Source organism: Aspergillus lucknowensis, assembly GCF_044049455.1.
Source record: "Aspergillus lucknowensis strain CBS 449.75 chromosome Unknown BJX67scaffold_27, whole genome shotgun sequence".
Classification (NCBI taxonomy): domain Eukaryota; kingdom Fungi; phylum Ascomycota; class Eurotiomycetes; order Eurotiales; family Aspergillaceae; genus Aspergillus; species Aspergillus lucknowensis.
The window spans coordinates 145,245-170,564 of NW_027263571.1; the positions used below are offsets into that span (position 1 = coordinate 145,245).

General features: G+C 52.5%; 13 protein-coding genes across 13 annotated transcripts; 8 read left to right on the forward strand and 5 right to left on the reverse strand.

Annotated features, from left to right (window-relative positions):
• Positions 1-184: 184 nt before the first annotated feature.
• On the reverse strand, positions 185-1,656 carry BJX67DRAFT_356565 (uncharacterized protein). The gene is made up of 3 exons (XM_071029395.1): positions 1,389-1,656; positions 1,073-1,322; positions 185-977 (listed from the first exon to the last, which is right to left on the reverse strand). The coding sequence occupies exons 1-3, from the start codon at positions 1,549-1,551 to the stop codon at positions 428-430; spliced, it is 963 nt and encodes a 320-aa protein (XP_070885075.1). The 5' UTR covers positions 1,552-1,656; the 3' UTR covers positions 185-427.
• A 792-nt stretch (positions 1,657-2,448) lies between these two features.
• Positions 2,449-3,654, reverse strand: BJX67DRAFT_356568 (uncharacterized protein). The gene is made up of 2 exons (XM_071029396.1): positions 3,191-3,654; positions 2,449-3,131 (listed from the first exon to the last, which is right to left on the reverse strand). The coding sequence occupies exons 1-2, from the start codon at positions 3,487-3,489 to the stop codon at positions 2,531-2,533; spliced, it is 900 nt and encodes a 299-aa protein (XP_070885076.1). The 5' UTR covers positions 3,490-3,654; the 3' UTR covers positions 2,449-2,530.
• A 1,577-nt stretch (positions 3,655-5,231) lies between these two features.
• BJX67DRAFT_382199 (mannosyltransferase putative-domain-containing protein) lies at positions 5,232-6,689 on the forward strand (the record flags this gene model as incomplete). The annotated part of the gene is made up of 1 exon (XM_071033187.1): positions 5,232-6,689. One exon carries the CDS (start codon positions 5,232-5,234, stop codon positions 6,687-6,689), a length of 1,458 nt encoding a protein of 485 aa, XP_070885077.1.
• Positions 6,690-7,227: 538 nt separating this feature from the next.
• On the forward strand, positions 7,228-9,137 carry BJX67DRAFT_148053 (cytochrome P450). The gene is made up of 3 exons (XM_071024740.1): positions 7,228-7,482; positions 7,528-7,965; positions 8,012-9,137. Exons 1-3 carry the CDS (start codon positions 7,313-7,315, stop codon positions 8,925-8,927), a joined length of 1,524 nt encoding a protein of 507 aa, XP_070885078.1. The 5' UTR covers positions 7,228-7,312; the 3' UTR covers positions 8,928-9,137.
• BJX67DRAFT_148054 (ergosterol biosynthesis ERG4/ERG24 family-domain-containing protein) lies at positions 9,138-11,134 on the forward strand. Its single transcript, XM_071024741.1, has 5 exons — positions 9,138-9,962; positions 10,008-10,119; positions 10,169-10,285; positions 10,343-10,665; positions 10,745-11,134. Exons 1-5 carry the CDS (start codon positions 9,347-9,349, stop codon positions 10,978-10,980), a joined length of 1,404 nt encoding a protein of 467 aa, XP_070885079.1. The 5' UTR covers positions 9,138-9,346; the 3' UTR covers positions 10,981-11,134.
• Positions 11,135-11,474: 340 nt separating this feature from the next.
• Positions 11,475-13,718, reverse strand: BJX67DRAFT_388785 (putative plasma membrane antiporter; the record flags this gene model as incomplete). The annotated part of the gene is made up of 9 exons (XM_071034406.1): positions 11,475-11,984; positions 12,050-12,151; positions 12,198-12,564; positions 12,612-12,660; positions 12,708-13,099; positions 13,154-13,327; positions 13,378-13,484; positions 13,539-13,607; positions 13,670-13,718. The coding sequence occupies 9 exons, from the start codon at positions 13,716-13,718 to the stop codon at positions 11,650-11,652; spliced, it is 1,644 nt and encodes a 547-aa protein (XP_070885080.1). The 3' UTR covers positions 11,475-11,649.
• On the reverse strand, positions 13,670-14,607 carry BJX67DRAFT_356579 (uncharacterized protein). The gene has a single exon (XM_071029397.1). It carries the CDS (start codon positions 14,246-14,248, stop codon positions 13,907-13,909), a length of 342 nt encoding a protein of 113 aa, XP_070885081.1. The 5' UTR covers positions 14,249-14,607; the 3' UTR covers positions 13,670-13,906.
• BJX67DRAFT_356580 (5'-methylthioadenosine/S-adenosylhomocysteine nucleosidase family protein) lies at positions 14,586-15,788 on the forward strand. The gene has a single exon (XM_071029398.1). It carries the CDS (start codon positions 14,751-14,753, stop codon positions 15,768-15,770), a length of 1,020 nt encoding a protein of 339 aa, XP_070885082.1. The 5' UTR covers positions 14,586-14,750; the 3' UTR covers positions 15,771-15,788.
• A 1,051-nt stretch (positions 15,789-16,839) lies between these two features.
• acoC (aconitase family protein) lies at positions 16,840-19,867 on the forward strand. The gene is made up of 8 exons (XM_071029399.1): positions 16,840-17,041; positions 17,085-17,494; positions 17,540-17,722; positions 17,766-18,125; positions 18,169-18,709; positions 18,755-19,068; positions 19,114-19,291; positions 19,336-19,867. The coding sequence occupies exons 1-8, from the start codon at positions 16,957-16,959 to the stop codon at positions 19,677-19,679; spliced, it is 2,415 nt and encodes an 804-aa protein (XP_070885083.1). The 5' UTR covers positions 16,840-16,956; the 3' UTR covers positions 19,680-19,867.
• Positions 19,868-20,018: 151 nt separating this feature from the next.
• BJX67DRAFT_148138 (uncharacterized protein) lies at positions 20,019-20,692 on the reverse strand. Its single transcript, XM_071024742.1, has 2 exons — positions 20,643-20,692; positions 20,019-20,590 (listed from the first exon to the last, which is right to left on the reverse strand). The coding sequence occupies exon 2, from the start codon at positions 20,567-20,569 to the stop codon at positions 20,210-20,212; it is 360 nt and encodes a 119-aa protein (XP_070885084.1). The 5' UTR covers positions 20,570-20,590; positions 20,643-20,692; the 3' UTR covers positions 20,019-20,209.
• A 1,924-nt stretch (positions 20,693-22,616) lies between these two features.
• On the forward strand, positions 22,617-23,504 carry BJX67DRAFT_382205 (uncharacterized protein; the record flags this gene model as incomplete). Its single annotated transcript, XM_071033188.1, has 1 exon — positions 22,617-23,504. The coding sequence occupies one exon, from the start codon at positions 22,617-22,619 to the stop codon at positions 23,502-23,504; it is 888 nt and encodes a 295-aa protein (XP_070885085.1).
• Positions 23,505-23,836: 332 nt separating this feature from the next.
• Positions 23,837-24,440, forward strand: BJX67DRAFT_356612 (dual specificity protein phosphatase family protein). The gene has a single exon (XM_071029400.1). The coding sequence runs from the start codon at positions 23,860-23,862 to the stop codon at positions 24,376-24,378; it is 519 nt and encodes a 172-aa protein (XP_070885086.1). The 5' UTR covers positions 23,837-23,859; the 3' UTR covers positions 24,379-24,440.
• Positions 24,372-24,751, forward strand: BJX67DRAFT_356613 (uncharacterized protein). The gene is made up of 2 exons (XM_071029401.1): positions 24,372-24,410; positions 24,512-24,751. The coding sequence occupies exons 1-2, from the start codon at positions 24,407-24,409 to the stop codon at positions 24,730-24,732; spliced, it is 225 nt and encodes a 74-aa protein (XP_070885087.1). The 5' UTR covers positions 24,372-24,406; the 3' UTR covers positions 24,733-24,751.
• Positions 24,752-25,320: the final 569 nt, after the last annotated feature.

Genomic DNA, 25,320 nt, shown 5'->3' on the forward strand with positions numbered 1-25,320 from the left:
ATGGCTTAGCATTCTGGTACCTTTACGAATTTTATCCAAGGTCGTTAAGCAGTTCAAATAGCGAACAGTGCTTGTAGCGCTCTGTAACTACCTAGGTATCTAATGTCAAAATGTGTGAAGCATGAGAAGGCTAGTGAGAGAGAAAAGAAGTTTGCAGCCAAAAGGCTGCGAGGATATTAACTTTGGATATACTAACTTTGGATCCGGTCGTCTGGTCATCATCTGCTATGGATCTATACATATTATAGAGTACAATAACTTCACCGGTTTTAAGACCACCAAACTTCCCACTGCTAATGCTCGCTTCGCAATACATAAACATCAAAGGGATCCCGGGAGTTATTTTCGGTGACGGCCCAGTTTAAGAAACGCAGTATGATCCCAAAACATAGATAATAAGTCGTTAATATAATGCATCTCCGCACCATCAAGAGGTCTGTCGCGCATGTGTCCTCCAAAAGTCCGCGGTCTCCTTTATATACCCCGTTTCCTCCACCGGGACCTCCCACTGCGGCCTATGTTCCTCCGCAATGGCAATGTACGGCCCCAGCGTCGTTTCCAGGTTCTCACGGGCCGTCCCCGGGAAATGGACCAGGAGATCCCCCGGATGTACCTGAAGATGTGCAGGCGAACCAGGATTGAGTGACTCGCCGTCCGGAGACCGCATGTAGGCGTTGAACCAGCGAAGCGGACAGTACACAACGGACTTTGAGAAATATATGTTCTCGTTGAAAAGGTTGTCGAGGGCTGACTGGTCCGGCCAGAAGAGCTCGACATCTGGGTTCACGACGGGGTATGCGATGGCGGCAGAGATGAGCTGGACGGACCACGCGTGTACACGGATGGGGAAGACCCCGTTGTTCATCCCGTTCCAGTCCTTGGTGAGGAGGATATGGATGTCCGTCGCGTGTGGCGGGGGAAGAAATGTTTCGAGCTTCATGTTAGGATTCATGAGGACGGTGTCACTATCGAACCAGCTATGATCGGTCAGCGCTGCGGTTCTCTACATTATGCCTCACCTGGGATAATTGACAACTGTCTCGAAAAGGCAGTAAAAAGAAAGATAGCTTACTATAACCATTCCAGGCGTTGTTCTGGCGGCTTAGCCAGTTCTTGTAGGAGGACCTGAAGGAGAATGGCGTATTTATTCCATACGCCATCGAGGATCTCCCTCCGTAGAACATGGAGCGGATACCCCAATCGCCGACTATGTTCTTGATGTGTTGCTATCGCTCTATCGTAGATCGAGTGGTTGCCATATATCATCATCACCTTCCCAACTGTCGGCTGCGGCTGCTCTTGGTGCTCTTGGGCATGACTTGCTGTCACTCTCGTAAGTCGACTAGAAAGAGCGCTTCCAAACGCGGCGTGGCTTGAGGGAAACGTACGATACCTGGAGAAGAAGTTGAACAACCAAAAAACCCCCAGAGATGCTAGCACCAGCTGGGCGACTACCGTCAGTCGTAGGCGCTGCCTTCGACCCAGTTTGTAACCTGTCATAGAACGACTTCGGGACCACTGAGTGGCGTCTAACTCCCCATATATATACATATAAAAATATATACATATATATTCTGAAGCTCTATCGAGGGAGAGCGGGAAGACTTTCGGAGAACGTCATGGGCAAAAACAAGAGACAGTGCGAGGCGGGCCATGCTGACGGCTCGGGGCGCTTCTTGGACCAGCACGAGGTTCGGCGGTTCTCCCCAGCGCTTCAAGCACTGGGCATGGCGCCGGACTTGGGACTAAATGAGACTGGTTCAACAAGATCAAGATATAATAGGTTAAAGAAGCTCATGGCGGGGCCACCTGTCGCAATCTTGATTCAACTCGCTGACCATTGTGGGTGATCTTTACTCTATGGAGTAAGCTGTGCATGCCAAAAGGGCAAGCCACGAGCAGTGCAAAATTATCCTCCTCATGCAGGAGGCCGATGCAAGTTCGAGACCCAGCGAGTATTCTCTCACGTTAATTGGCCCCTCGCACACTCTGGCTTTGCTTTTTTTTTTTTTTTTTAAATCGTTGTCGCGAAGGGAAGAGCGCAAATGAGCCCCTATATCGCCACACAAGGCAGAGAAACAAACTTTTGCATAAGAGTATCCCCAAGAACATGCTCTATTTTTCTGGATATTTCTCAGACCTGGAGAAATCAAACCATGAACCCAAAAGTTAAAGGATCTGAGAAGTGGGAGGAAGATCGGGCGATCTCATCACGAGAAAACGAACCTCTCTTTCCCAACGAGCCAGAATGGGACCCCACTTGAGCGTGATTGGGTCTGCATTCGCAACTTTTAGCCCGCCCGATCGCGTGTCTTTGTTTTTGTTGGTAGCTCCCAGGCGATGTTTTTTTGACAGGGAAGAAACCACAGAAAGAGAATTGGGAAAATGGAATTTGAGACCAAAGTCCTCGCCCACGCTGTGGGTTTGCAATGACATCGGTAAACGTGTAGCCGTAAATACAGTTGTCATTATCGAGATCGAATATATAGAGTAATATAACACAAAGATGGACTCATCGATGCAGGTAGTATCAAGCTCCTAATTCATGGGGCGCGTAACGATCCCTGGGATGAGACCCGTCCAGTTCTCCCCCTATTTGGAACCGTTTGGCGTCAGCACGGTTGTGGTAGTAAGGGCCCCCCTGATACGGTGCGGCCATGGTGGGAAGGTTCTCCTTGCTCGATTTGCGCCTTCGTAAGAACCAGAGCAAGATGGCCGCGAACATAGAAATTCCTCCCACTCCCACGCCCACTCCTATTCCGATCCCCGCGTTTCTTGACAGCCCACTGGATTCGCTGTCCGTCGGCGTATTCGTATCCGTTGCGGTTACCGACTCGGCTCCTGTTTCTGAGGCTGACTTTGTAGTGGACGAGGTAGAAGTAGGAGTAGCGGCAGAGGGGGCGCTGGAGGTCTCCGCAATAGGTACAAATAGTCTCGAGTCCGAAGATTCAAGCTGTATCGTGATCGGTTGCGCCCACATGGTCACAGGGCCAATGATTTGCGTGCTTCTCGTTTCCTGGCGAATAGGTAATATAGTGGACGTGGTTGATGGGAACTCGCTCAGGCATCCAGCGTAGACTTTAGGATCGAAATCGGCGTATTCCATGGTTGATGTAGAATAGTCGAACCCGCTGGAACGCAAACAGTTAGCATCCGTGTTCGAACACAGTGAATCATAGCATATCCATACGAAAGGCAGCAGATCGCCGTCGTTGTTGATCCCTCAATCCCTACATCTGCAGAAGTGTATCCCATGGGACAGTAGCCTGGGCTGAAGATTCGGGTCCCAGCGACTCTGCCTACATTGTTGAACCCGGAGGGATAGCATGAAGGAACAAACGAAACCGCATTCTGGATGATCAGGCCATCTGGGACGTCGTTCGCGGCTTGAGGCTCGTACGTCCACGAACTCGAGCACGCTGCGGGAGGCGTGAACACCGCGCTCATCGTGATGGTGGTTAAATCAGGGGTTGCTATGGTGCTCGCCATATTGACTGTATGATCGAACCGTACACCCTGCTATGGAAGCGTATAACGGTGCAGAATCGTCGTAGAACGGGTCTCGACTATCATGTACCCAGACCTGAACCGTGGAATGTCGTTGTTCTAGGGTCTGGGGAGGGGATGCTTCGTTCCCCTCGACTTGGTTTGGAGGCTGGCGCACATTTAGTGAACCAACCCCAGCACCGAACGCAGACCACTAAAATTGGCAGGATTAAGGGCGACTACACAGTCCAACGCACACAAACCACGGGTTACGCTCATCTCCTGGGCCTATCATCCGGACCCACAGTCTCCAGTGGAAACCTCCCGAGGTCGTCCCCGGCTGATGCCGGCGCCAACATGGCTCCTTCTGACCAGAGAGCCGTCAATCTTCTCTCAAGGGCTAATGGTGAATTTTTCCTCATTCAGCGCATTGAATACGGTATTCTCCGTCTTCTCCGTTATCTTATATATAACCGAGCTTCTAGATCTAAGTTTGGTACCACCTCAGGTGGAACATGATTGCGGCCTCGGCACCCCCCTGGTGTGTAACGAACTTTGTCCCAATATCTCAGTGGCGCGAAAAAGCCGAAGCAAAGTAGATAATTGTTAGCTCAAGTCTCCGTCCCTGTCTGTTTATTCCTCAGCTGCCTATGCAACTCGTTCTCGCTGTCGGCGCCTATCTCAGGCTACACAGGACTTGCTATTGGAAACTTAGGTCGCGTTCCTTTGGCGCCCACTGGGCCCTGATGCTCTATACACTATTTTAAGCGCAGCTGATGGAACCAGGGTGTGTGAAGGTCCTTCTCCCCATTCCAGTCAGAGCAGGTATTATCTTATCGTCTTAGGGTTCTGTTATCTAAATGGTACAGGTCTTTCCCGACAGAATATATCAATGATCCCCTATGCACATAAATACTGGCAAGGGGGGGGAATGGCATCCCAAATATCCGGCAGAGAGCGGTATGGGGCGTCTCTTTATTGATCTCAAATTTTGAAGTCTGTTAATAGGTTTCCATCTCCTCATGGAGCGAGGAAGATACCCTACATTGTCTCTAACGTCAATTCCTATCGGGAGACGATATTGCGGATGAAAGGCTCGCAACAGCGCTTACAGGCAAATTCTCACTGGTTGCCTGCACGCCGCCACTCCTCGAGCCAATTGGCCCACGCGCACTCATGCCGCGCGTGGACGCATAAGTGCTGAACTAGCGAGCAACGTAACCGCCTTTGGCTGATTGACCGGAACGGCACGGCTCCCAGAATAGTCGTCGGTCACACTTCGTGTTTCCGCACGAAAACCTCCAAAGCGAGAATTCTGGTGGCATCGAAGGACGGAGAGCACGCTCAAGCAGTAGGAGGGAGGGCCAGCTAATACTCATGAACTGGGCGGGCATGCTTTCGGGTCGTCGATATTGTTTGATGCTGCTGGAAAATTATTTAGCCATAAAGGTCAGAGAGAAAGTGATTTGACAGGGATTTAAAATTAAATTTATATTCAGTCTGCTCATCGCCATCATCTCTTGATGATCCCTGACCTCTGGAAATATTATTGGATACTGAGATATCCCCCGTTTGTTTCCTCTTTTGAGTACGAATATGAGTGGAGGAGAGAAGCTGGGATTTTAACCCCCGCCACGAACCATTGATCCCATTTCCTTGTGAGGCACTTAAATCCTCCCATCCTCCCCTCTTTCCTCTCTTGTCGCAAATTACCCGTCTTCTTCCCATGTGGGAACCCTGACGGAATGCTGGTTCCTTGGAGGATCATTCTCACATCTCTTCTTCTTGCCTTATTCCTGCTTCATGTACACTATCTGCGGCATAAGGGGCTCGATGAATTTGCTCTTCCTCTTCCAGACCGGCAGGCCCACCTCTGGCAGTATCTCCGTCTCCTTCTGGAGCAATATGCCCCCAAATGTCCTCCACCAAACCTACATAGCGACGCAGGCGTCGTCCAAAGATTCGATGCAATGAATGAAAAACCTCGCGAGAGCTATATTCGAAATGCTGACGAGATTGCACTACCAATGCAAACGGCGCATGATGGTTTTGTTGACGCTATTCTCCGCTGGAAGGTCAGCCGTGCTTACGCTCCTGGTACGATGGGTATAGTGTCATCTGCTGGGGGGACATACTTGCCTACCTTTGTAATATCACTAAAGATGCTCCGACGGACTGGATCGACCCTACCAGTGGAGCTCTTTATGAAAGACTGGACTGAGTATGAGCCATATACTTGCGAGGTGATATTGCCTCCGCTAGGCGTGAAGTGCCTGGTGCTCTCGGATTTCCTGACGGACCAGAACGATACTCGCAATGTTCGTGCTATAGAGGGATTCCAGATCAAGTCGTTTGCCATGCTTTTCTCCTCTTTTGAGAAGATCCTTTGGCTAGATGCAGACTGCGTCCCTCTCTATGATCCAACTCCAATCCTTATCTCTGAACCCTTCACATCTACTGGTCTAGTCACCTGGCCGGACTTCTGGGCGAATACTGCCGCCCCTGTCTACTTTAATATCTCTCGTCAACTGGAACCTCCTTCTACAGCCCGACAAGCCACGGAATCCGGAATACTGCTTATCTGCAAGAAAACCCATCTACTCACACTCCTCCTGTCTGCCTACTACAATTACTACGGACCCGACTATTATTACCCACTCCTCGACCAAGGCGCACCTGGGGCAGGCGATAAAGATACCTTCCTCCACGCCGCGACCGCCCTTAACGAGAGCTTCTACTCGGTCAGCGAAACAGTCCTCGATCTGGGCAACCTTATCCCAGGAAGTTTCCAGACCGCAATTAATGCGGGGTACATCCAAGCCGATCCGATTCAGGATTATAACCTGACGAGCCAAGGGAAGTGGCGCGTCCAGGATTCATCTGTTGCTGAGCCACCGCGGGCCTTTTTTATCCATGCCGGTGATCCAGAGTTCAACCCCGGGAACCAGCTAATGAGCGGGAAGTTACTGGGGTTTGATGGGAATCCCACGAGATTATGGACTTATCCGCCCAATGCGATAAAACGAGTGGGTTATGATGCGGAGAAGGCGTTGTGGGAGGAGACTGTGTTTGTGGCGTGTAAGATGGAGTTTGTCTTTAGTACTTGGAAGGATAAGACGGGGATATGTCGGGATGTTCAGGCGCACTGGCGGGCTGTCTTCCTGAATTCAGATGCCACGGTCCCAGAATTTACAGATGGCTGACACTTGCATGGTGGTGTACATTAAACAGGCAGGTTTGTACCTTTCCTTCCCAATCCCCGGCTGAAGATCTAGCCGTCCGCGGAGGCCATGTAAGCGTGAATCGCCTCCCGTCCACTCTGATCTCCCTCCTCATCCTGACACCCCTCTCTTTGTGGTCGAATTCCGGCGGCATTCCAAATAACCTCAAAATTTCCTGGATATAGTATGCATGTGGTAGGTTCGCATTAGTTCTCTGGAACACCTGCATGTTGGGTTAGTAGAAGGGTTCCTGAGATATTCAGATAGACTTCCATCTGAGCGCAGGTCGATATCGATCTCCTTATTCGTATCTCCAAGCTCCAAGATGCCTCCGAGGATGGCCGTCCCATCGAGCCCGCAAAGGGCAGATGTGTTATCTCTCCCCCTTCATGATTCGACCAACTCTTGTCGCAGTGAGGACTGGACGAGAAGTCACTCACATCGGGCCATGATGGACGGTGGATCTGACTTTCCCATGGCCCAAGCTTCACGATGGACCCACGGCGACGGCGGCTTTGATCAACTCCTGGCCGACCTCCGTCCATTTTATCGAGACTGCTCCCAGCTCTCTCTCCTCCAGAAAACACAGTCCCGACCATCAAGCTATGGATCCCACGATATTGGCATCCCTTGGCTTGGTTATTGTCCTCGGACTCGTGCTGCGACCCAGCAAACATGACCCGCGCGAGCCGCCGTTCCTCGCCAGTCGCGTTCCCGCGATCGGCCATCTGATCGCGTTCGTCGTCTATGGGCTGCGATATTTTGCAACGCAGAGGTACTCCTCTCGATGGGTGGACTGGTATGGTACTGACTGATGCAGCGCAAAAACACGCGTTCCGGCCTTCAGCATCGACATGCTCTTCAACAAGGTGTACGTCATCAACTCGCCCAAGCTCGTCGCCGCCATCCGGCGCAACCACCGCACCATGTCGCTGGATCCGCTGTTCACGCGCACGGCACAGTGCGTCGGGGGCATCCACGGTCCTGGGCTGCAGCTCCTGCGAGGGAAGGAATCGCAGGGCCAGGGGCTCGGGCACGCGACCACCGCTGCCCTACGACCCGCACTGCTGGGCGAGGGGTTGGACCAGCTGAACCGGAAGATGATCGGGTATCTGTCCAAGAGCGTGGAGCAGTTGAAGTCTCGGGGTACGGTGGATCTCTACGACTGGTGCACGTTGGCCATGACACTTGCCAGTACCGAGCCTATCTATGGGCCGATGAATCCCTACAGCGACAGCAACGCCCGCGAAGCCTACTGGTAGTCCTTCACTTTTCCGAGTATTTTTCTGGGCTAATAAGAGCAGGGAACTGGAGAAGAATCTCAGCTTTCTCATGATGGGAGTCGCCCCGTGGCTGATCGCACGCAAGGCTTGGAAAGGCCGAGAGTATCTCTCCCGCGCGTTCCTCCAGTACTACCAAGCCGACGGCCATCTCAACTCGTCGCAGCTGGCATACGCGCGGTGGAAGACGCAGCACGATGGCGGCGCAGCCCTCGAGGATATCGCGCGACTCGAGGCGGCCATGGGGCTGGGGATCCTCTCGAACACAGTGCCCTCCAGCTTCTGGGCCATCTTCGACATTTTCTCTCGCCCAGCACTGCTCCAGGAGATCCGAGACGAGATCTGGCAGAATGCATTGTCCGTCACCACAGAGGGAGTCCACACGGTCGATCTCGCAGACGTCCAGGAGCGCTGTCCGCTGCTCCTCGCCTCGTTCCAGGAAATGCTGCGGCTTCGATCGAATTCACTGCAGCTGCGGGTTATATACGAGGACACGATGCTGGACGATTCCTACCTGGTCAAAGCGGGCTCGATCATCGTCATCCCCGCCTCCGTTATCAACCGCGACGAGGCCGCATGGGGTGCGGACGCGGACGCCTTCAATCCGCAACAGTTCATCTCAACGGCGGCGGGGGAGAAAAGACAGAAGGCCTCGGCGTACATGTCGTTCGGGTCGTCGCCGCACATCTGTGCCGGGCGGCACTTCGCTACGGGGGAGATCGTGGCTCTCCTGACGATGCTCATCTTGCAGTTTGAGATCCGCCCGGTTGCGGGCGAGTGGGTGGAGCCGCCGACGAATGTCAACGCAGTCGCGGCCTCACTGAGCCCTCCGCTAGGTCAGACTTCGGTCACGATCACGGAGAGACCAGAGGTTGAGGGGGTGAAGTGGGACTTTCGACTGACGCCGGGACGGGGGAGACATGGGTTAATCATTGGGTAGAAAAGACATAACGGAGGTATCTCCTGCAAATCGAAGCTCTGCATCGGGTCAGCAGCCTTAAGCTGTTTGACAGAGAACTGGACCTTGATCCAGCTCCTCCGATTAGGTTGATCTCCCTGTCCACAGAAAAGAGCACTGATGGATCGGCAGGCCCTGCAGCCACTGCGATCAACGTGGCTCCATCCAGCCTGCCAGTGTAGATCTTTGAGGCATCCACTCTGCTGCATCCCAACAAGCGGTGTGAATCCCTCGCTGAAGCTTTGGCCCCATCGCTTCGTATTCTTCCAAATCGGACAAACCGCGATCAGCGCGACCCCTCCCCACGGAGGGGTGTTGCTGTGTTCCAACGCAGATGACGCTTCTTATAAAGGTCGTACGTCCCCCTCACTGCAGCCGGTGAAATATCGCAGATTGCAGCCATGGCCCTGCAGCAGGTTGCAGCGCCCTGCGCCCACACGTTGGGGTCAACATATCGCAAGGCGAAAAACAGCAACAGCCCAATCGAGCCGAGCCTCGTGTTCTGGGGACGGCGCGAACGAGTCTCTGCGGCGTCGGGCCTGCTGAGTCTGGGGTTTATGCTCGCCTGTCCGCTTCTCGTCGTCTTCGTCCATGTCTGCATCCGCGATTTCGATGCGTCCGTCCGGGATGCCGTGTGCGAGCTTGCCGCCCTTGGAGCGCTCGACTTCTTTCTGAAGTACACACCGTTGCCGACACTGGAGGCTGGGCTGGGTTATATCGGCTGGTTACTCTTCCAGGCGTTGCTTTCGATCGCGCTTCCAGGGAAGACTGTGACGGCACCACCGACGCCGGGGGGCCATAGACTATCATACCGAGTGAATGGGCTTAATTCCTGGATTGTCACCCTTGTTGCCGCTGTAACTCTTTCGGTAATCGAAGTGCTCCCGCTCTCCAGCGTCGCAGAACACTGGAGTGGACTCGTCGCCGTGGCGAACGTATACGGCATTCTGGCCACCATACTCGGCTGGACGAAAGGGCATCTTGCACCCAGCACGGCCGAGGACCGGCGATTTAGTGGTGTGTACATGTCCACACTCTATAGACACGAATGCTAAGTCGCAGGCTCGCTGTTCCACGACTTGCTCTCCGGGATCGAGCTGAACCCGCGATTTGGACGCTGGGATCTCAAGCTGTACCAGATCGGACGGGTCGGGATGAACTCGTGGGTTATCATGTAAGACCCTCATCCAAGAAAGCGGCCCAATCTCACTGTTGCGCCGCAGCGACCTGTCCTTTGCTGCGCTGCAGTATCAGAAGACCGGAGCCGTCACCAGCACCATGGTGGTGGCCATTGCCCTGCACACAATCTACACGGTCGACTTCTTCATCAACGAAGATTGGTATGCCATATGCCATGCCAATCACTCGCATGTATTCGAATATTAAATCTGGCCCAGGTATTTAAGCACAATTGATATCAGCCACGACCACTTCGGCTTCTCGCTCGCCTGGGGCCCCGCAGCGTGGCTGCCCATGGTCTACACCTGCCAGACGCAGTTCCTCGCCTCGCACGCCGTCGACCTGCCATACTGGTGCTCGGCTGCTATCTTCCTAATCGGACTAGCAGGATACGCCATCTTTCGGTCCGCAAATCACCAGAAATACCTCGTCCGGCAGACGAACAGCGACTGCACCATCTGGGGCGCAAAGCCTAGCGTCATCGAGAGCGCATATACCACCGCCGACGGAGGGACGCATAAGTCTCTCCTTCTGTGTTCTGGTCGGTCCCTCTCCTCTCCCCTATTCTTATTCTTGATATTCTTAGTTGAGACTGAGACTAATTCTAATAACGAACGTAGGCTGGTGGGGCATCGTCCGACACCCAAACTACGTCGGCGACATCATCTTCTCCCTGTGCACGGGTCTCTGCGCCGGTTCCACGCACGTCATCCCCTGGCTGTACTTCATCTTCATGGCGACGCTGCTGATCCACCGCGCGCTGCGTGACGAGGCGCGGTGTCTGGCGAAACATGGCGTGTTCTGGGCGGAGTATTGTCGGCGGGTGAGGTGGGTTTTGATTCCCTGGGTTTTCTAACTTTGTTCCATGGCTGGTGGGTTGGTGGTCTTGTGATTTCGATAGAGGAGGGGCGGGTTTGGTGTTTGGTGGGGTGGTACTTGTACATTGTGATTGAGTTTTGAGGGATAGATGTGCATAGAAGAAGCTCGTACAATTGTATCAATGTTTCGTCCAGTGGATTCTGGAGAGATTCAATTCTGATATCATGTATCATGCGGACAATCAATATTAACCCTTGCGGTTTGAAACTCATTACAGTTTGTGTATATCATCTTGGATGAAGCGGGAACACCCAGAAGTAAGAAAGTTATATATCCATGCGAGCTCAGAGTCGTGTAGGCAAAAACTTACCCTCACGAGGTGTTCCAAGTTAACATATCCCGCAGCGCAGGTTGGACATCTAATCCACGATGCCACCACTTCTATATTATATATAATCAGGTCTTTATACTTATATATTTTCCATTTCAATAACTATGGAGTGTAAATCTATAAGTTATATGTCTCAGTATGTATCTATATTCTATGATTTGTCTATTGCTCTAGGAATGGCATGAGAAAGGCCGCGGCTTATCAACTGATATACAGAAACAAGGAAAATGAGCCTTATGCAGTGCTAATAAGCGAAAACAGCGAAGCGAGATCCATAATAAGACAATAATAGGAAAGGACCATAATCAGACGACGCTACTCCGGCCTATGTCTGTCACGAACGCTCTGCAGCTGGAACTCTTCCACCAGCCCCGTCTGAGAGCTGTTGTTGCTCCGGAACTGCGGCAGGTTCCACCCAATATTTGACGGGAACTTCGTCCGCGAGAAGCGGTTGTACACGAGGATTGAGCGGCGCTTCGAATGCAGTGTGCTGTTGGGAGGCAGGGTCTGGTTGAAAGATAGGGAGCGGACTTCGGCTGGGCCGAGGGGGTCGATCTCGGGCGGGACATTGAGGAGCTTGTACACGATGCTTAGGAGGGGGATAGAGGCACCATGGACAAATATGGAGAATAGGACAAGCCAGTATATTGCTGAGGTATGGTTAGTTGGGTTTGGGGGGCAGTGACTCGATGCCACTCAGTTTTCCTTGACTCACTCGGCTTGAGAGCGCCCATCAAGCGGTCCTCCATGGAACTGCCCTCACCGACAGGAGGGAACAGGTGGGAGGTATGCTCGGCGTAGAAGACAGCTCCGATTCCTGCACCGCATTAGGGACAATCCGAACAAAACCAGGTCTGACTTACCAATCGGCCCGAAATAGCCCATGAACAAGGCCTCCTTCCAGTTCTTGCAGACCTTGGGCATAAACTTGTACAACGCAAGCGTACTGGGGATGCGGCGGAAGAGGAGAACCATGACGCCCAGGAGGATCAGCCGCGGATAGGTAATCCCGGTAGTGTCTGGCTGGTGGAAGCTATCCCATGGAATGACCGCGCCGATATACATGAAACCCCCGAAGTTGAGGAGAACGTCGATGCATGAGTTGACTTCGTCATGACGGGCCTCCGTCTCAGCCAGATAGCCCCCGTCCCAGTTCAGGGCACCGCCAGCAAAGAAACAGGCCAGAAGATCGTTCGTTCCAATGCAACCGCACGTCCCAAGGAGGAACAACTGGTGATGGGATGAGCAATGAACCCGAGTTGCACGACAAGACTTACCCCTAAGGCGGCCGGGAAGAGCACGTAGCTTTCACTGTCTATCCACTTCCTGAACACGTCAGCATCGTCAAATGAGATGTCAGGAGCCTGTCGTACTTTCGCAGGGTATACCGCAGCAGATGCATGCTAGCATAGCCCAGGGAGGCACCGTACACCACACCAAGCATGATGTAGTAGGCCCATGTCTCGACGAACCACATCTCCATCGCTTTCCCAAGCCCGCCGGGCATATGCCCTACGTCTCCTGAGCGCACGGCATGGGCATTGGCCGGGTGGCCCTGATGCGGACCCCCCTGCGTATACCGCAGGAGGTAGGTCGCTAGCATCAGGAAGGGGAATCCAAACCCATCGTTGGCACCGGCCTCGGAGGAGATTATTTCGCGGAGATCGCGGGCAACATATCGGTCGGCGAAGGGGCCTTTGGCGATGGCCTGAGAGAGAATCGGGTCGGTACAGGTGACACAGGAGCCTATCACCAGCGCAGTGAGCTGCGCGTGGAGCGCGTTAGCTTCGGTCCTGGATCAAATAAACCGGAGTCTTACGAAGTTGAGATGAGGGATCGCCAACAGAATACAGCCGGAAGTGCAGAGCCACATGAGAGTCATGTTGGGGATCAGACATAGCAGCATCTCCCTCCAGCGAAGAAGCTGATACTTGGATGGGAGCTGGAATCCCACGATCACCAACTGAACACCGATCACCACGCGACACAGTCCCTGCCATTGTTAGTCTGGCTGGTGAGAGTAGAGTTTCAAGCTTCACGCACCAAGGTTATCGCATCCTGCTGGCCGTGGACCGCGGAGCCCCATTCGGTGGCTTCGAGGAATTCCGCCGCATACGGCCCCAGAACGATGCCGACGACCACAGCTGGTACTTGAAGAGATCAAGTTTAGCAGCTGACTTTAGTATGGCATGGAGGATTCGTACACGCTTCGCCAAGGTACCACTGCGTCTTCAACTTCACCGAGAGCAACGCATAGAGAATAATGAAGGCGCCTATTGGCCATATTAGATCATTGAACTCCAACAGACCTGGGAGACCGGATAAGGATCGCTACCCAGAATAGAGATCACCACGTTCAGCTCACTAACATCCAGAGTGGGCATGGTGAGTCGACGGTTAGGAGTCGAGAGAGCGCTTCGAAACGGAGATTTCCAAAGTCGTGGACATGCCAGGTAGTGAGGTCTTCGAGTTTGTGAAGAACCGAAGAAGGCGCAAGTCCTGACTATTCTTATTGAGCTTTCTGACGGAGACCGGTCACAATAATGAAGGTTCCCGCTCAGGTCGTCTCGCATCAGCAGCCGTGAAACCGCCGAATGCCGAAAGGCATCGCCCTCCCACGACTTGCCGCGCGGCCATTGACAAGTCCGTAGGCTTCAGGAGCTGCCTTCGGGGGGCGGACGACGGAGCAAGATCGGCAGCGTGGAAGGCAGACGCAGAGCGTCGCCAAATAGGGGAGCAGTCCCAGGCAGGTGGATCGCTGGGCATCAATCAGCCAAGAGACAAGGACCGGGCCAAGAGACACGCTGGTCCCTTGGCCGTGTCCTCTTTTGCCGAGTCTCCCGCGCTGCTTCGCGGGAGGAGCCCCTGCCAAGAAGCCCTCCCCTAAAAATGGCTCACTCTGCTCCCTCTCCATGTCTATCCGAGTGGCGAAGCCAGTGTTGCCCGGCAGTGAGGTGATTTCGGTAGCGGGGTGGGTTTGTTGTTTGCGTGGGACAGTCCTTGTATATCGTGGCTGAATTTAGGGGAACAGATATGATCTCGCACAGTGACGGGAAGGCAGACATTGAAGCTTCCATGCATTCAGTCAGCTTCATCTGAAACGTGGCATGACGCTGTCTTGACACCGAGATGGCGAGCAACCTGTGTGCTTTCCACAGTCTGATAGAGCAGAGAGCACGTGAGTCCACATGACTCCTTCAACACCGACTCTTATTGGGGAACAGGTCAGCGTCTGTGTTGTTCCCATTTGTGTCTGACGCGCCAGGATCGGGCGCGTCCGCCAAGCGGGCGAGTGCCTCTTTCCTCTGAACCTTGTCAGCCAGATGAGCTCTTCACGAGGAAGGGTTGACCCGTTTTTAGTGCAGTGGCGATTTCCCACAGCCTCCATCGTCCAAGTCTGAGAAGCAACTTCCGCGATGAGGCGTTCACACGGTGACTACATGATCGGCTGGATCTGCGCCCTCCCGCTCGAACTGGCGGCTGCAAAGGCCATGCTCGATAAGGCCCACGACAAGCTTGCCCAGCCCCCGCATGACCACAACACATACGCGCTCGGAGAAATATCTAATCACAACGTCGTTATTGCATGTCTCCCATCCGGTGTAACAGGGACCATCTCTGCCGCTACTGTTGCAACGCAGATGCTCGCGACATATCCTTGTATCCGATTTGGGTTGATGGTTGGCATAGGTGGCGGGGTCCCGAGCGCCGACCACGATATCAGACTGGGAGATGTGATTGTGAGTAACCCGCAGGGTAGCTTTGGCGGAGTCATACAATACGACTATGGTAAGGCTATAAGGAACGGCGAGTTTCAACGCACTGGCGCTCTGAACAAGCCGCCCAGTGTGGTGTTAACCGCTATATCAGAGCTTCAGGCGAATCACATGATGGGAATGATTAAGATCCCGGACCTCCTTCGTGGGATGCTACTTAGATTCCCTGGCATGAAACAGTTCGGCTATCCGGACGGCAACGAGGACGTCCTATTTGATGCCTCTTATGAGCATGACGCTGCTTCCAAGGCATGTCAAGCCTGCGATAAGTCACAGGTGGTGGCCAGAAACGCGCGGGGGTCTAATGACCCACTCGTCCACTATGGATTGATCGCTTCCGGGAATCAGGTGGTGAAGTCTGCCGTTGTACGTGATAAGCTGGCGCGCGAACTCGGCATCCTGTGCTTTGAGATGGAGGCTGCAGGCTTGATGGACGAATTCCCATGCCTGGTGATTCGGGGAGTTAGCGATTACGCCGATTCGCATAAGAACAATGACTGGCAGGCATATGCAGCAGCGGTGGCGGCAGCGTATGCGAAGGAGCTTCTGTCATGTGTCTCAGTTGCCCAGACGAAGGGGATTCCAACCGCTCTTGATACTGGGATCGGTCCGGCTACCCCTGCCCGTAACACATACCGAGATGCTGACCGATACAGATAAGAACTCCCTGGATCCGAGCATTGATGATGACCGGGATATGATATACCGTCTCTTCCGCCAGTCGTTGCCTGAGGGAATTCCTGCGAGAGACGAGTCGACGGAGGAACCGCTCAAGGTGACGATGCTGAAAGAAATCCTTACACACAAGTTCCATGCTCAAGGACCCTGGGACCTCTGGTTCGAGCAATACGTGGTGGACGGTTATAACCTCAATGTGCGCGATGGCTGGGGACGTACGCCGTTACACTATGCCGTTAAGGCCCAGCGGAATCGGCTCGAAAAAGTCCGGAAACTGCTAGAGAAAGGCGCGGATTTGACAATGGTGGACTATGAAGGGAACACACCTGTGGATCTTGCTCGCCAATCAGGCGATATTGCTACGCTGACCTTCTTGCTGAGAGCTTGGCTAGCTAGAAAGTAGGACTGTGCGTGTGAAGAATCCTGGTCTTTTCGCTTACCGTGTAATGAGAGGCGCGCTCGGGGGGGACGCTCCCTCCGCTTGGGACACAACATCCTTTGCATAATCAACTAGTTTGCTAGCCGAATCCTGGCACGAGCATGAAATTCTCGGGTCTATGCTTTTGTCTTTATGGGCCATATATAGCTCGAAGTGAATCGAATATACATTCAAATCCTTCTTGCGCTCGTCGAACAGGGGACAGAAATGTGATCAAGAACCGCAACACAGCCACCTGTGGCAGCAGACTTGAATTATGTTCTGGAATAACCACCTTTGCGAGCTGAGAGACTTGGGCATCTTCCTCCAAATATCTAAACGCTTGTGCATTTGCCGCTGTTGTTGCTGTTACTCACAGCCTCCCATCGGGCATGTTTCAGAGAGCATATTCGTGCCTGTAAGTCAGAGCCAAGCCCTCCATGGCTCTCAGTTGCTATGCGAGTTGTCTGGCGGTGAGCACGTGACCTTGCTCTCATGCAGGGGGCTTGATGCAGCAGGTCAAATGGCATCGCAGTAAATTATGTGATATCAAAGTTGCCAGATGCGCCTTGAGTAGGGTGTGATTTGTCGCATTTCATGCTCACCCTGTTCCTCGCTCGTGGCTAGCCCAGATGGCAGGTGCAACCCGATAACGGGCCGGTCTGCGTAACACCACGCGCAACCGCGGGCGTCATATATCACCGCCTGGCCGCGTCCGCCCCATTTGCATTCGGCTAGCAACAATGCAGAATGGCAGACACAAAGAAAGGTAGCCTTCGACGGCTTCTGCAGATTCTGCAGGAGACCAGAAATATCAGAATCCGAGATACAGATGGTACGTCGTCCGAACCATCCAGGTCCAGTGGATAACAGAACAGAGCAACTCGATGAATCAACAAACATCGTCGCGCAGATCACGGCCCTCCAGAGCGTTCTCAGCAACTCTGGACACCATCGAGAGGCCGGCTGTCTGTGCGATATCCTGCCGATGTGTAGCCAGCCCCCGGAGCTAGGAGGGTTGGCCATAACCGATCCTGCTGCCATCACCCCCGAGCAGGAATCAGAGATTGTTTTCCTCGTATCTGCATGGCTCGAAGCACTGAATTCCGCCGACCGAGCGAAGAAACCGCCCACTCCGCTGGCCGCTCGACCCGCTGGCCGCCGTGGCATGACGCTGAGTGAAAAGATCTTTGCCCATCATGAGATTGGCGGGAAGGGCTGCGTTGCCCCGGGGGATCTGATACGGGTAGATGTGGACTGGGTCCTGGCGTCGGAGGCTTCATGGCAGGTGTGCTTCTTAATTTGATGAGTAGAATTTGACTGAAAGAGACAGGGCATGGAAAGTACGTACGACGCCCTCGGTCAGCCTGGGATTTTCCGCAACGACCGCTTCTGGTTGGCTGGGGACCATGTAGTCGATCCCAGGGTCAACGACCAGCCCGAAGTGAGGGCCTTGATTGACGCGAGTGAGAGAGCGAAGCATGTGTTTAAGATGACGGACTATCAGGGAACAAATGTAAGTGATCATCCCCACTCCCCGGCTCTTCTAATCCCGGCAGCGCACTATTCTGCACACCGAGTTCTATCGCCAACGAGTGCAGCCCGGTATGATAGTCATTGGATCCGATTCGCATACTTGCTCGTCCGGCGCGTTGGGCTGCCTTGCCATCGGATTAGGAGCAGCAGACGTCACACTCCCTCTGGTCACTGGGGAGACATGGTTCAAGGTCCCTGGGTCGGTGAATGTTCGCTTGGTGGGGAGACAACGGCCGGGGATTGAAGGGAAGGATATCATCCTTTACATTCTGCAGCAACTGAAGCGCGACACAGTTGCTGCAGACCGGATCGTCGAGTTCAGTGGGCCAGGCGCGCAGTATCTCTCTTGCGACGCTCGATTCGCGATATGCAACATGACTGCTGTAGGTTTTCCACATAAGATAAAGGAGGTACTGACGCAGACAGGAACTTGGAGGTATCACTGGCATATTCGTGCCCGATCTGAAGACGCACAATTTCGTCCAGAAGCGAATGTCTTCCCGCCACAAGGAGGCGGGTGTTTACTTTAGACCCGACGACGACGCTCAATACGCTGCAACGTATGAGATCAACCTGGAAAACGTCAGGCCTTTCATAGCAAAGTACCCGAACCCGGACGATGTTGTTCCCGTGGTGGACGCAGAAGGAATGCCGCTGGACGGATGCTTTATAGGAGCGTGTACAACAACTGAGGAAGACTTGATCCTCGCTGCCTTGGTCCTCAACCAAGGGTTGCAATCTGGACTCCGACCAGTACCTAGAGGTAAACGAAAGATGGTCCCTGGGTCCACGCCGATCCTGCATCGGCTGGGAGAAAACGGGATGACGGATATCTACGAAGCCGCGGGGTTTGAGATCGGTGTACCAGGGTGCAGTTACTGCGTGGGCATGTCTGCAGACCAAGCCGCTCCAGGCGAGATATGGCTCTCCTCGCAGAACCGGAACTTTAAGAATCGCATGGGAAAAGGTATGGCAGTCGTAGCTTTGGCTTGAGAGATACCAACGTTGGCAGGATCAATCGGACACCTTGCTTCCGCTGCGACTGTGGCTGCATCCTCTTTCGGGATGAGCGTTCGAGACCCGACTCTTTTCCTGGATGTTGTTGATTTGGGAGGATTTCTCGGCAAGGGGGAGTTGTCAGGTTCAACAGACTCTGAAGGAGGCCTGACAGGACCGACATACGTCGAACCAAGGGAGGGTACGAGGGTCGGAAACATCTCGGAGATGAATCAGGGAGACCAGGGTAGCACTGAATGCGGGAATCCGCAGACCAATATTATAGCCGGGAGAATCCAGCGGCTGGGTGACTTCGTTGACACTGATGCAGTAAGTACTGGCCCATGTTATATAGGATCAGATGCTGATGATTAGCTTGCCCCGGCGGACTTCCTCATGGACATGAAGACGAACGAAATTGCCGGCGCGCACTGTCTCCAGCATACACATCCCGAGTTCCGGCAGCGAGTGCGCGACGGCTTCAACGTTGTCGTTGCCGGGAAGGCATTTGGGTGCGGCTCTTCGCGCGAGCAAGCCGTGATGGCTCTTCTGGGTAGGTTTCTATCATCAGCACAGAGGATGTGTCTGATAGAGTAGGCTGCGGGGTGCAATGCGTCCTTGCGACGTCGTTCGCTTTTATATTTCAGCGCAATATGCCGAATCTGGGGTTGCTCGGTATAATAATGGCGGACGAGGGCTTCTACGAGGCTGCTATAGACGGAGTTGAGATTAATATTGACCTTTCTGCTAGTACTGTCGACGTTGCTGGCAGACGGTTCGGATTTAAGCTGAGCCAGATGGAGAGAGAGCTGTTCGAGCACGGGGGAATCTCGTCTGCGTTTCGTAAGTTTGGCAAAAGGCTGTTTGAGCAGATGACGAGGCCTAAGAATCTCGGTGGAACTGGGATTGAGCCAGAGCTGGCCCCTGAGCTGCGCTGGTAGGATGGTAGGATGACCAGGTGGGGATGCTGCTGGGTGTTGAAGGCAATAATATCAGCTTCTGGTGGAATGGATCTCGGTTTGTCAAAGACCTCGATATTTGTTAATTTGATTATATATTCACTCCAGAATGGCTTTGGACTTATCCTCGGAGTATTTAATGTGTCCGATCACAGGGAGTCCTAGATCGATTTTGACGCGCTTTCGAATCTTGGGGCAATTCCCAACTGTTGCACAAATACGACCCCTCAAGTCATATTGGAGGTACCTTCGTACTCACAATTTCCCTTTGGCAAGCCAGGGCCTACACTCAATCTGTATTCTAACCCCTTAATAGAGAGTGAAAATAGTTGGATTGGATAGTTCCGTAAAGACAACAAAGGCAAAGAACAACAAGAGAGACAGGAATCAACATCAATCCCAAGACTTTCTGGGAATGTCAAAATGACAGAAGGGCATGTGCCGAAGCTTGCCCAGGTGGCAGAACAAGAGAACCACTCCCCCTTTCAGGCACTCGCAACCTGACACTCTGCCTAAATAGCATAGCAAATTGTTTTGTAAGAGCTCACATCGTTGTCCATGCCAATGTCGTCAAAGTTGACAAATTGATTCCTGCAGAACGATTGGCCCAAAAAGTTTTCACAGCCGGGGCTATCAAAGAGTTGAATGCAGCATCGGGTAGTGCCCTCTGGATTGTCGGAATAGTATCTCATGGACGAAATCTTTTGGTTCAGATCACCAACACTGTGGCACCTTGAACCTGTACCTCCAGGACCGCCATTCGTGATATAAGGGCCTTCTTCATTTTGAAGTTGATAAAAGTACACGCGCCAGGCCGAGACCGTGGGGGCCATGGCCAGTGCAACTATAGGTGCGAGAGCTGAGATCTTCATTTTGGAACTTATAAGGGAGCACTGCCAGTGGTTAGTGACAAAAAGGAAAGACTCAGGAGGGATTTTTTCATACAGTCTTTGGAGAATAGGGTTCTAAGAATTTTCTTTTCCTGAAGCTTTGAGTTGAGAAACCGGCATGAGGAATTGAAGGAGGAACCTGCTCTTAAATAGATTTTCAAGAGCTTCAACAGCTGCCATCGGCATGATTTGACCAAAAATCTTGCCTTATCCAATGGTTATGGGCTGAGCTCATGCCAGCCGTTAACTTGGGTCTTGATAGGCGCATACTTGTCTACCCTCTGTGGGGTATATCTTGGGTGGCTATCAGGTGGAATTCCTTGAGACGAATGAACAGCGCAAACTCGAAAACACTCCCTCGTATTCATAAACTCCTTTCCAACATTCAGTCATGTTAGGAGAAAGGCCACTGCACGAGCAGGATCACTGGAGCAAACACCAAGCCAAGCCCGCCAAACAACCCGCCAACTTGCCCTTTGATTGCGCAGATTTGTCTCTGCAGTTGAAGGTAAAAAAAAAAATAGGCCAAATTCATAGTAACGGCGAACAAGTGTAAGGTTAATTATTCAACCTGATAAGATGAAGTGAGAGGGTGTGCTGAACATGTTGATTCTATACAGTTGATCACCTGACGATCATTCCTGCGGACTCAAGATCTCAACTTAATCGTCTTTTCCGGACAGCCCCACAGAAATTCGTGTTCAGCGGAGGGGACCTTCTGTTCATCCGGTGCCAGCATGCCGGCCCGGGGCATGTGGTCGCATTTTCCATGGTTATTCGTCGAATACGGAGTACTGCCAAGTTCAACTCTTGTCTGCAAAGGCCGAGATCTCAAAAGGCCAAGACTTGCTGCGCCCCTGTGGAACGATCTCTGCACCAGTATGTCAGTTGTCCTGCTCGAGAGACGAATCTAAACTGCGTGAGAAAGACTGGCTCGTAATCACACCCAAGTCACAGGAATTATGAATCTCCTGTTGCGCTGTCTCATTGTATCTAGTCGACTATGCTTTTGCTCCCCAACATAGGGTCTTAACCCTAATCTATAATATTAAAGCAAGTCGCCAGCATGGCAGACATGGCTGAAAACTCCGAAGTTTCCTGAACTGAAAATTCGAGTATCATTTCAACTTCTTACAAACGGCTTGTAACAACTCCTGATGGCCGGCCATTTATCACCAGCAACCAGCTGGTCGCTGCGGTATATCATGGTGAGTTATCCAGTGATTGAGAAGAATATGGCCCGCATGCTGAGGATGCGAAAGGGGATGACTAAGAAAATTATCTTCTGCTTCGTGCATATACAGGTGGGTTGCAAGGGCGTGAAGGATATAAGGGGGCTAGTGCGAAGATCCCGGAGATTGAAGGGAGTTTCAAAGCTTTTTAATCTTCGGGTAAAATTAGGTCTTGTTCATTGAGTTTCTCGTCATACAGTTCAGCAGCATTTGTTGCTTTACAGAAGGAAAACGAACAACTGATTGGGGGTTTCTCTAAAGTTCGCATGTTTTCAGCTAGTCAGTGGGCGTGTAATAGCCCCTGAGCTGCGGTGGTAGGATGACCAGGTGGGGGATGCTGCTGAGGCAATAATGTCAGCTTCTGGAGGAATGGATCTCGGTTTGTCAGGGACCTCGATCACTGGTTGGTTTCACTGGAGCTCCCTTCTGTTCTTTATCGAAGATAGCCCTCTTTATCAAGCCAGATCGTATACCGCCGCGGAAGCCACGTTGCTCTCGTGCAAGCTCTCGCGCAACAACACCGGTTTACACCCCTAAGATATACAGCCGACTTGCGGAACAGCACGAACCGTCTTGGTGGCCGTCACAGTCATGCCACCACTACCGAGACTACTCGGGGGAGTGGAAGACTTATCTTCAGACCGAACCACGGCACCCTAAAGCATAAAGTATAATTTGCAGAAACAGCCTACGCTATGACGCTTGGAGTGGATTTAATGTCATGTATAAGAGTCGCTCAAGGTACAGTTGACCTCGCCAGCAATTCAACGCATCAAATTTCCCCGGCTTGTAGCAATATGGCAGACTGCAACTCAGGCTCAGAGAGCCCTACCACGATTGTCTACGATGACGATCTGGGTCGTGGCTTCCTGGGGAATCTCACACCTTCCGTTATACCGCATTACCCCTATCAAGGCCGAGAGCGATTCCAACATGACTTCGAGAAAAGATTTGACACGTTCCAAGGCGAAAACGAGTGGATTCTTGTGACGGGCGTGACACCAGAAGAATACAGCCGCGTGTTTGAGCCCCAGGGGGAGAACAGGGACAGCGTGTTTTCTCTCGGCCGAGCCTACGATACGCAGCTCAAATTGCTGCTTCTCAGAATCATGGCCTCAACCCCTCATGAGGCTGCCTCTATCACGTTCGACCGCCTCTTATGCAATGCCACCAGACCGCTAGGGGTTACCCCTCAACCAGCCGGAGGCATAAGGTCTGCACCCAAGGTGGGCAGCAAAGTACCTGACCAGGCATGGGGCCTGCTTCGAAAGATTCATGGCCGTTCGGGGAAATGGCCCAGTGTTGTTCTAGAAGTAGCGTACTCGGAGACACGGGCGAAACTGCGATCAGATGTTCGATACTGGTTCCGTGCATCCCACGGCGAAGTGAAGATTGTCTTCACTGTTAAGATTGAGCGAGCGACGCCCAGAGTGACAATCGAGAAATGGGGGGTCGATTTGCATGGCCGTGGGCGGAGCCACCTGGAACAGGTGGTTAATATTGCGAAATCAGGAGCTACTGTGGCCGTTTCTGGAGCTCCTCTTCTGCTTGCGTACGAGAACCTGTTTTTGTGCCCGGCCGTTAACGCCACGCAAAACACCATTTGCATCAGAGAGAATGAATTGATATCCTACGCAAAGGGGATCTGGCGAGCCCAAGGGCTCGAGGAGATTGAGAACGCGTGATGATTTGAGTGTTCCTTCAAACAGGGGTTTCGCCAATAACAGCAGGCAAGTCCACACTCCAGCTACCAGCAAAAACAACTGACAGAGCCATCTCAGGCGCCAGATAATATCCGCACAAACATATTACATCAACTCTTCACCAACCAATTCCAAAGTCAGAGCCACAGAAGCTTTACTTTCTCAAATACATTTACTCTTGTCACGCACATTATGCAGACAACTGCTCCCTGTCTGCCACTAATTCGTTGGCGCCTGGACCGAGTCTCTGACTCACAGCTGCGTGACAATTTAAATACGAGGGCCATCCAGGGCAATCTCGACTCTCTTGACAGGATACAGCTCCCCAAAGTCGAGAATGGGAAAGAAGCAAGAAAAGAAAGGCCAGGCGAGCGGCTGTGTTATCCCTGGATTCCTCTACATTGGTCCCGTTTCCACAGCAAGCGATTTGAAATTCCTCCAGGCGCACGAGATAACCGTCATTTTATCCATCGGAAAAAGCCCTCGACGCGTGGATGAAGGTATTCGCACGGCCGACGGGCTGAAAACCATGACTTACCACCGACTGTCTCTCCTCGACGATCCCGACGCAGATATCACCCGCTGCGTCGACCAGGCATGTGAAATTCTCGATCATGCTCGCTCGTCAGGTGCAAAGGTGCTCGTGCATTGCTCTGCGGCCATTTCCCGGTCTCCGACTGTCGTCGCAGCATACTTGATGTCGAGTCAGGGATACACTCTCCAACAAAGCCTAGATATCCTCACAGCTGCTCGCCCTGCCATTTCACCCAATCCTGGGTTCTTGTCTCAGCTACAACAGTTGGAAGCTAAGCTACTCACCCATGCTCAAGATGTCAACCCGGTCCAGATGCCATAATAAAACTACAGAGCCAAGGTATAAATAAATGGGTTAGTCACAAGAGCATATCTAAGTTAACCGCATTCAATTCAATTCTTAGTATTTAAAGATTTCTAGCTGCGCTAACAAGAAGCGCTGCACCTCTGTATAGCCTTCCTCCCGTGCCGCCTCCAGGGCCTGCTGTATGCCTTGCCTGTTGGATCCGCGATTTGGATTAAGCAGCATCTGGACTATCTGCTCATACCCCCATATCGCTGCTGCCATAAGGGCCATGACTTGGTCGTTGTTGCTCGCTGCAACCTGGATATAATCCTGTTCCAAGAGACAGGAAGGCATCTGTCCGTGCAATGTAAGGCATGCAGGACGGAATAGAATTGGGGTCCGAGTGGTGAATGTGGTTTATACTCTTTTATTCTTTTCAGAAGATCAATGATAGGAAATCAAAGAATTTGATCTCTTGCAAAATTGACAGGGCAGGGCTGTGTCTTTCCTACCATTTAAACTTCGATACAGCCAGTGGCGATCAACCAGTGAAGCATGCTGATTTGCATCCCATTTCTCGTTGGGCTCAGCTGCATCATGTGCTTCTAATGCACACCTCTTATTTCAGGGAAAATGGCAGGGAAACACATGTTGGGCTGAACGGCCCTCGAATCAACTACCTCAGATACAGTCTCTCTATCTTAGTGGCAGGATACTCAAATTTGCAGTTTTTGGCTTGATTTCATGAGACGGGTGTGTATCAAGCAGGCTACGCCCCTGCCCAATTCCGCACACCCGGCGACTATGTATTGACGCCATTGCTCCTGTCTGAGCCCGCCATGGCACGGATCCAGTGCTCCAACTGCCCGACCTACTTTGTTCAGCAGAATGCCTACTTCCTCTGAATCGTGCCCTCGCTGCGAGCGCCACTCCAAAGGTTACGGATCTGTTTGTCCAAAGACGGACAAAACGGGGCCA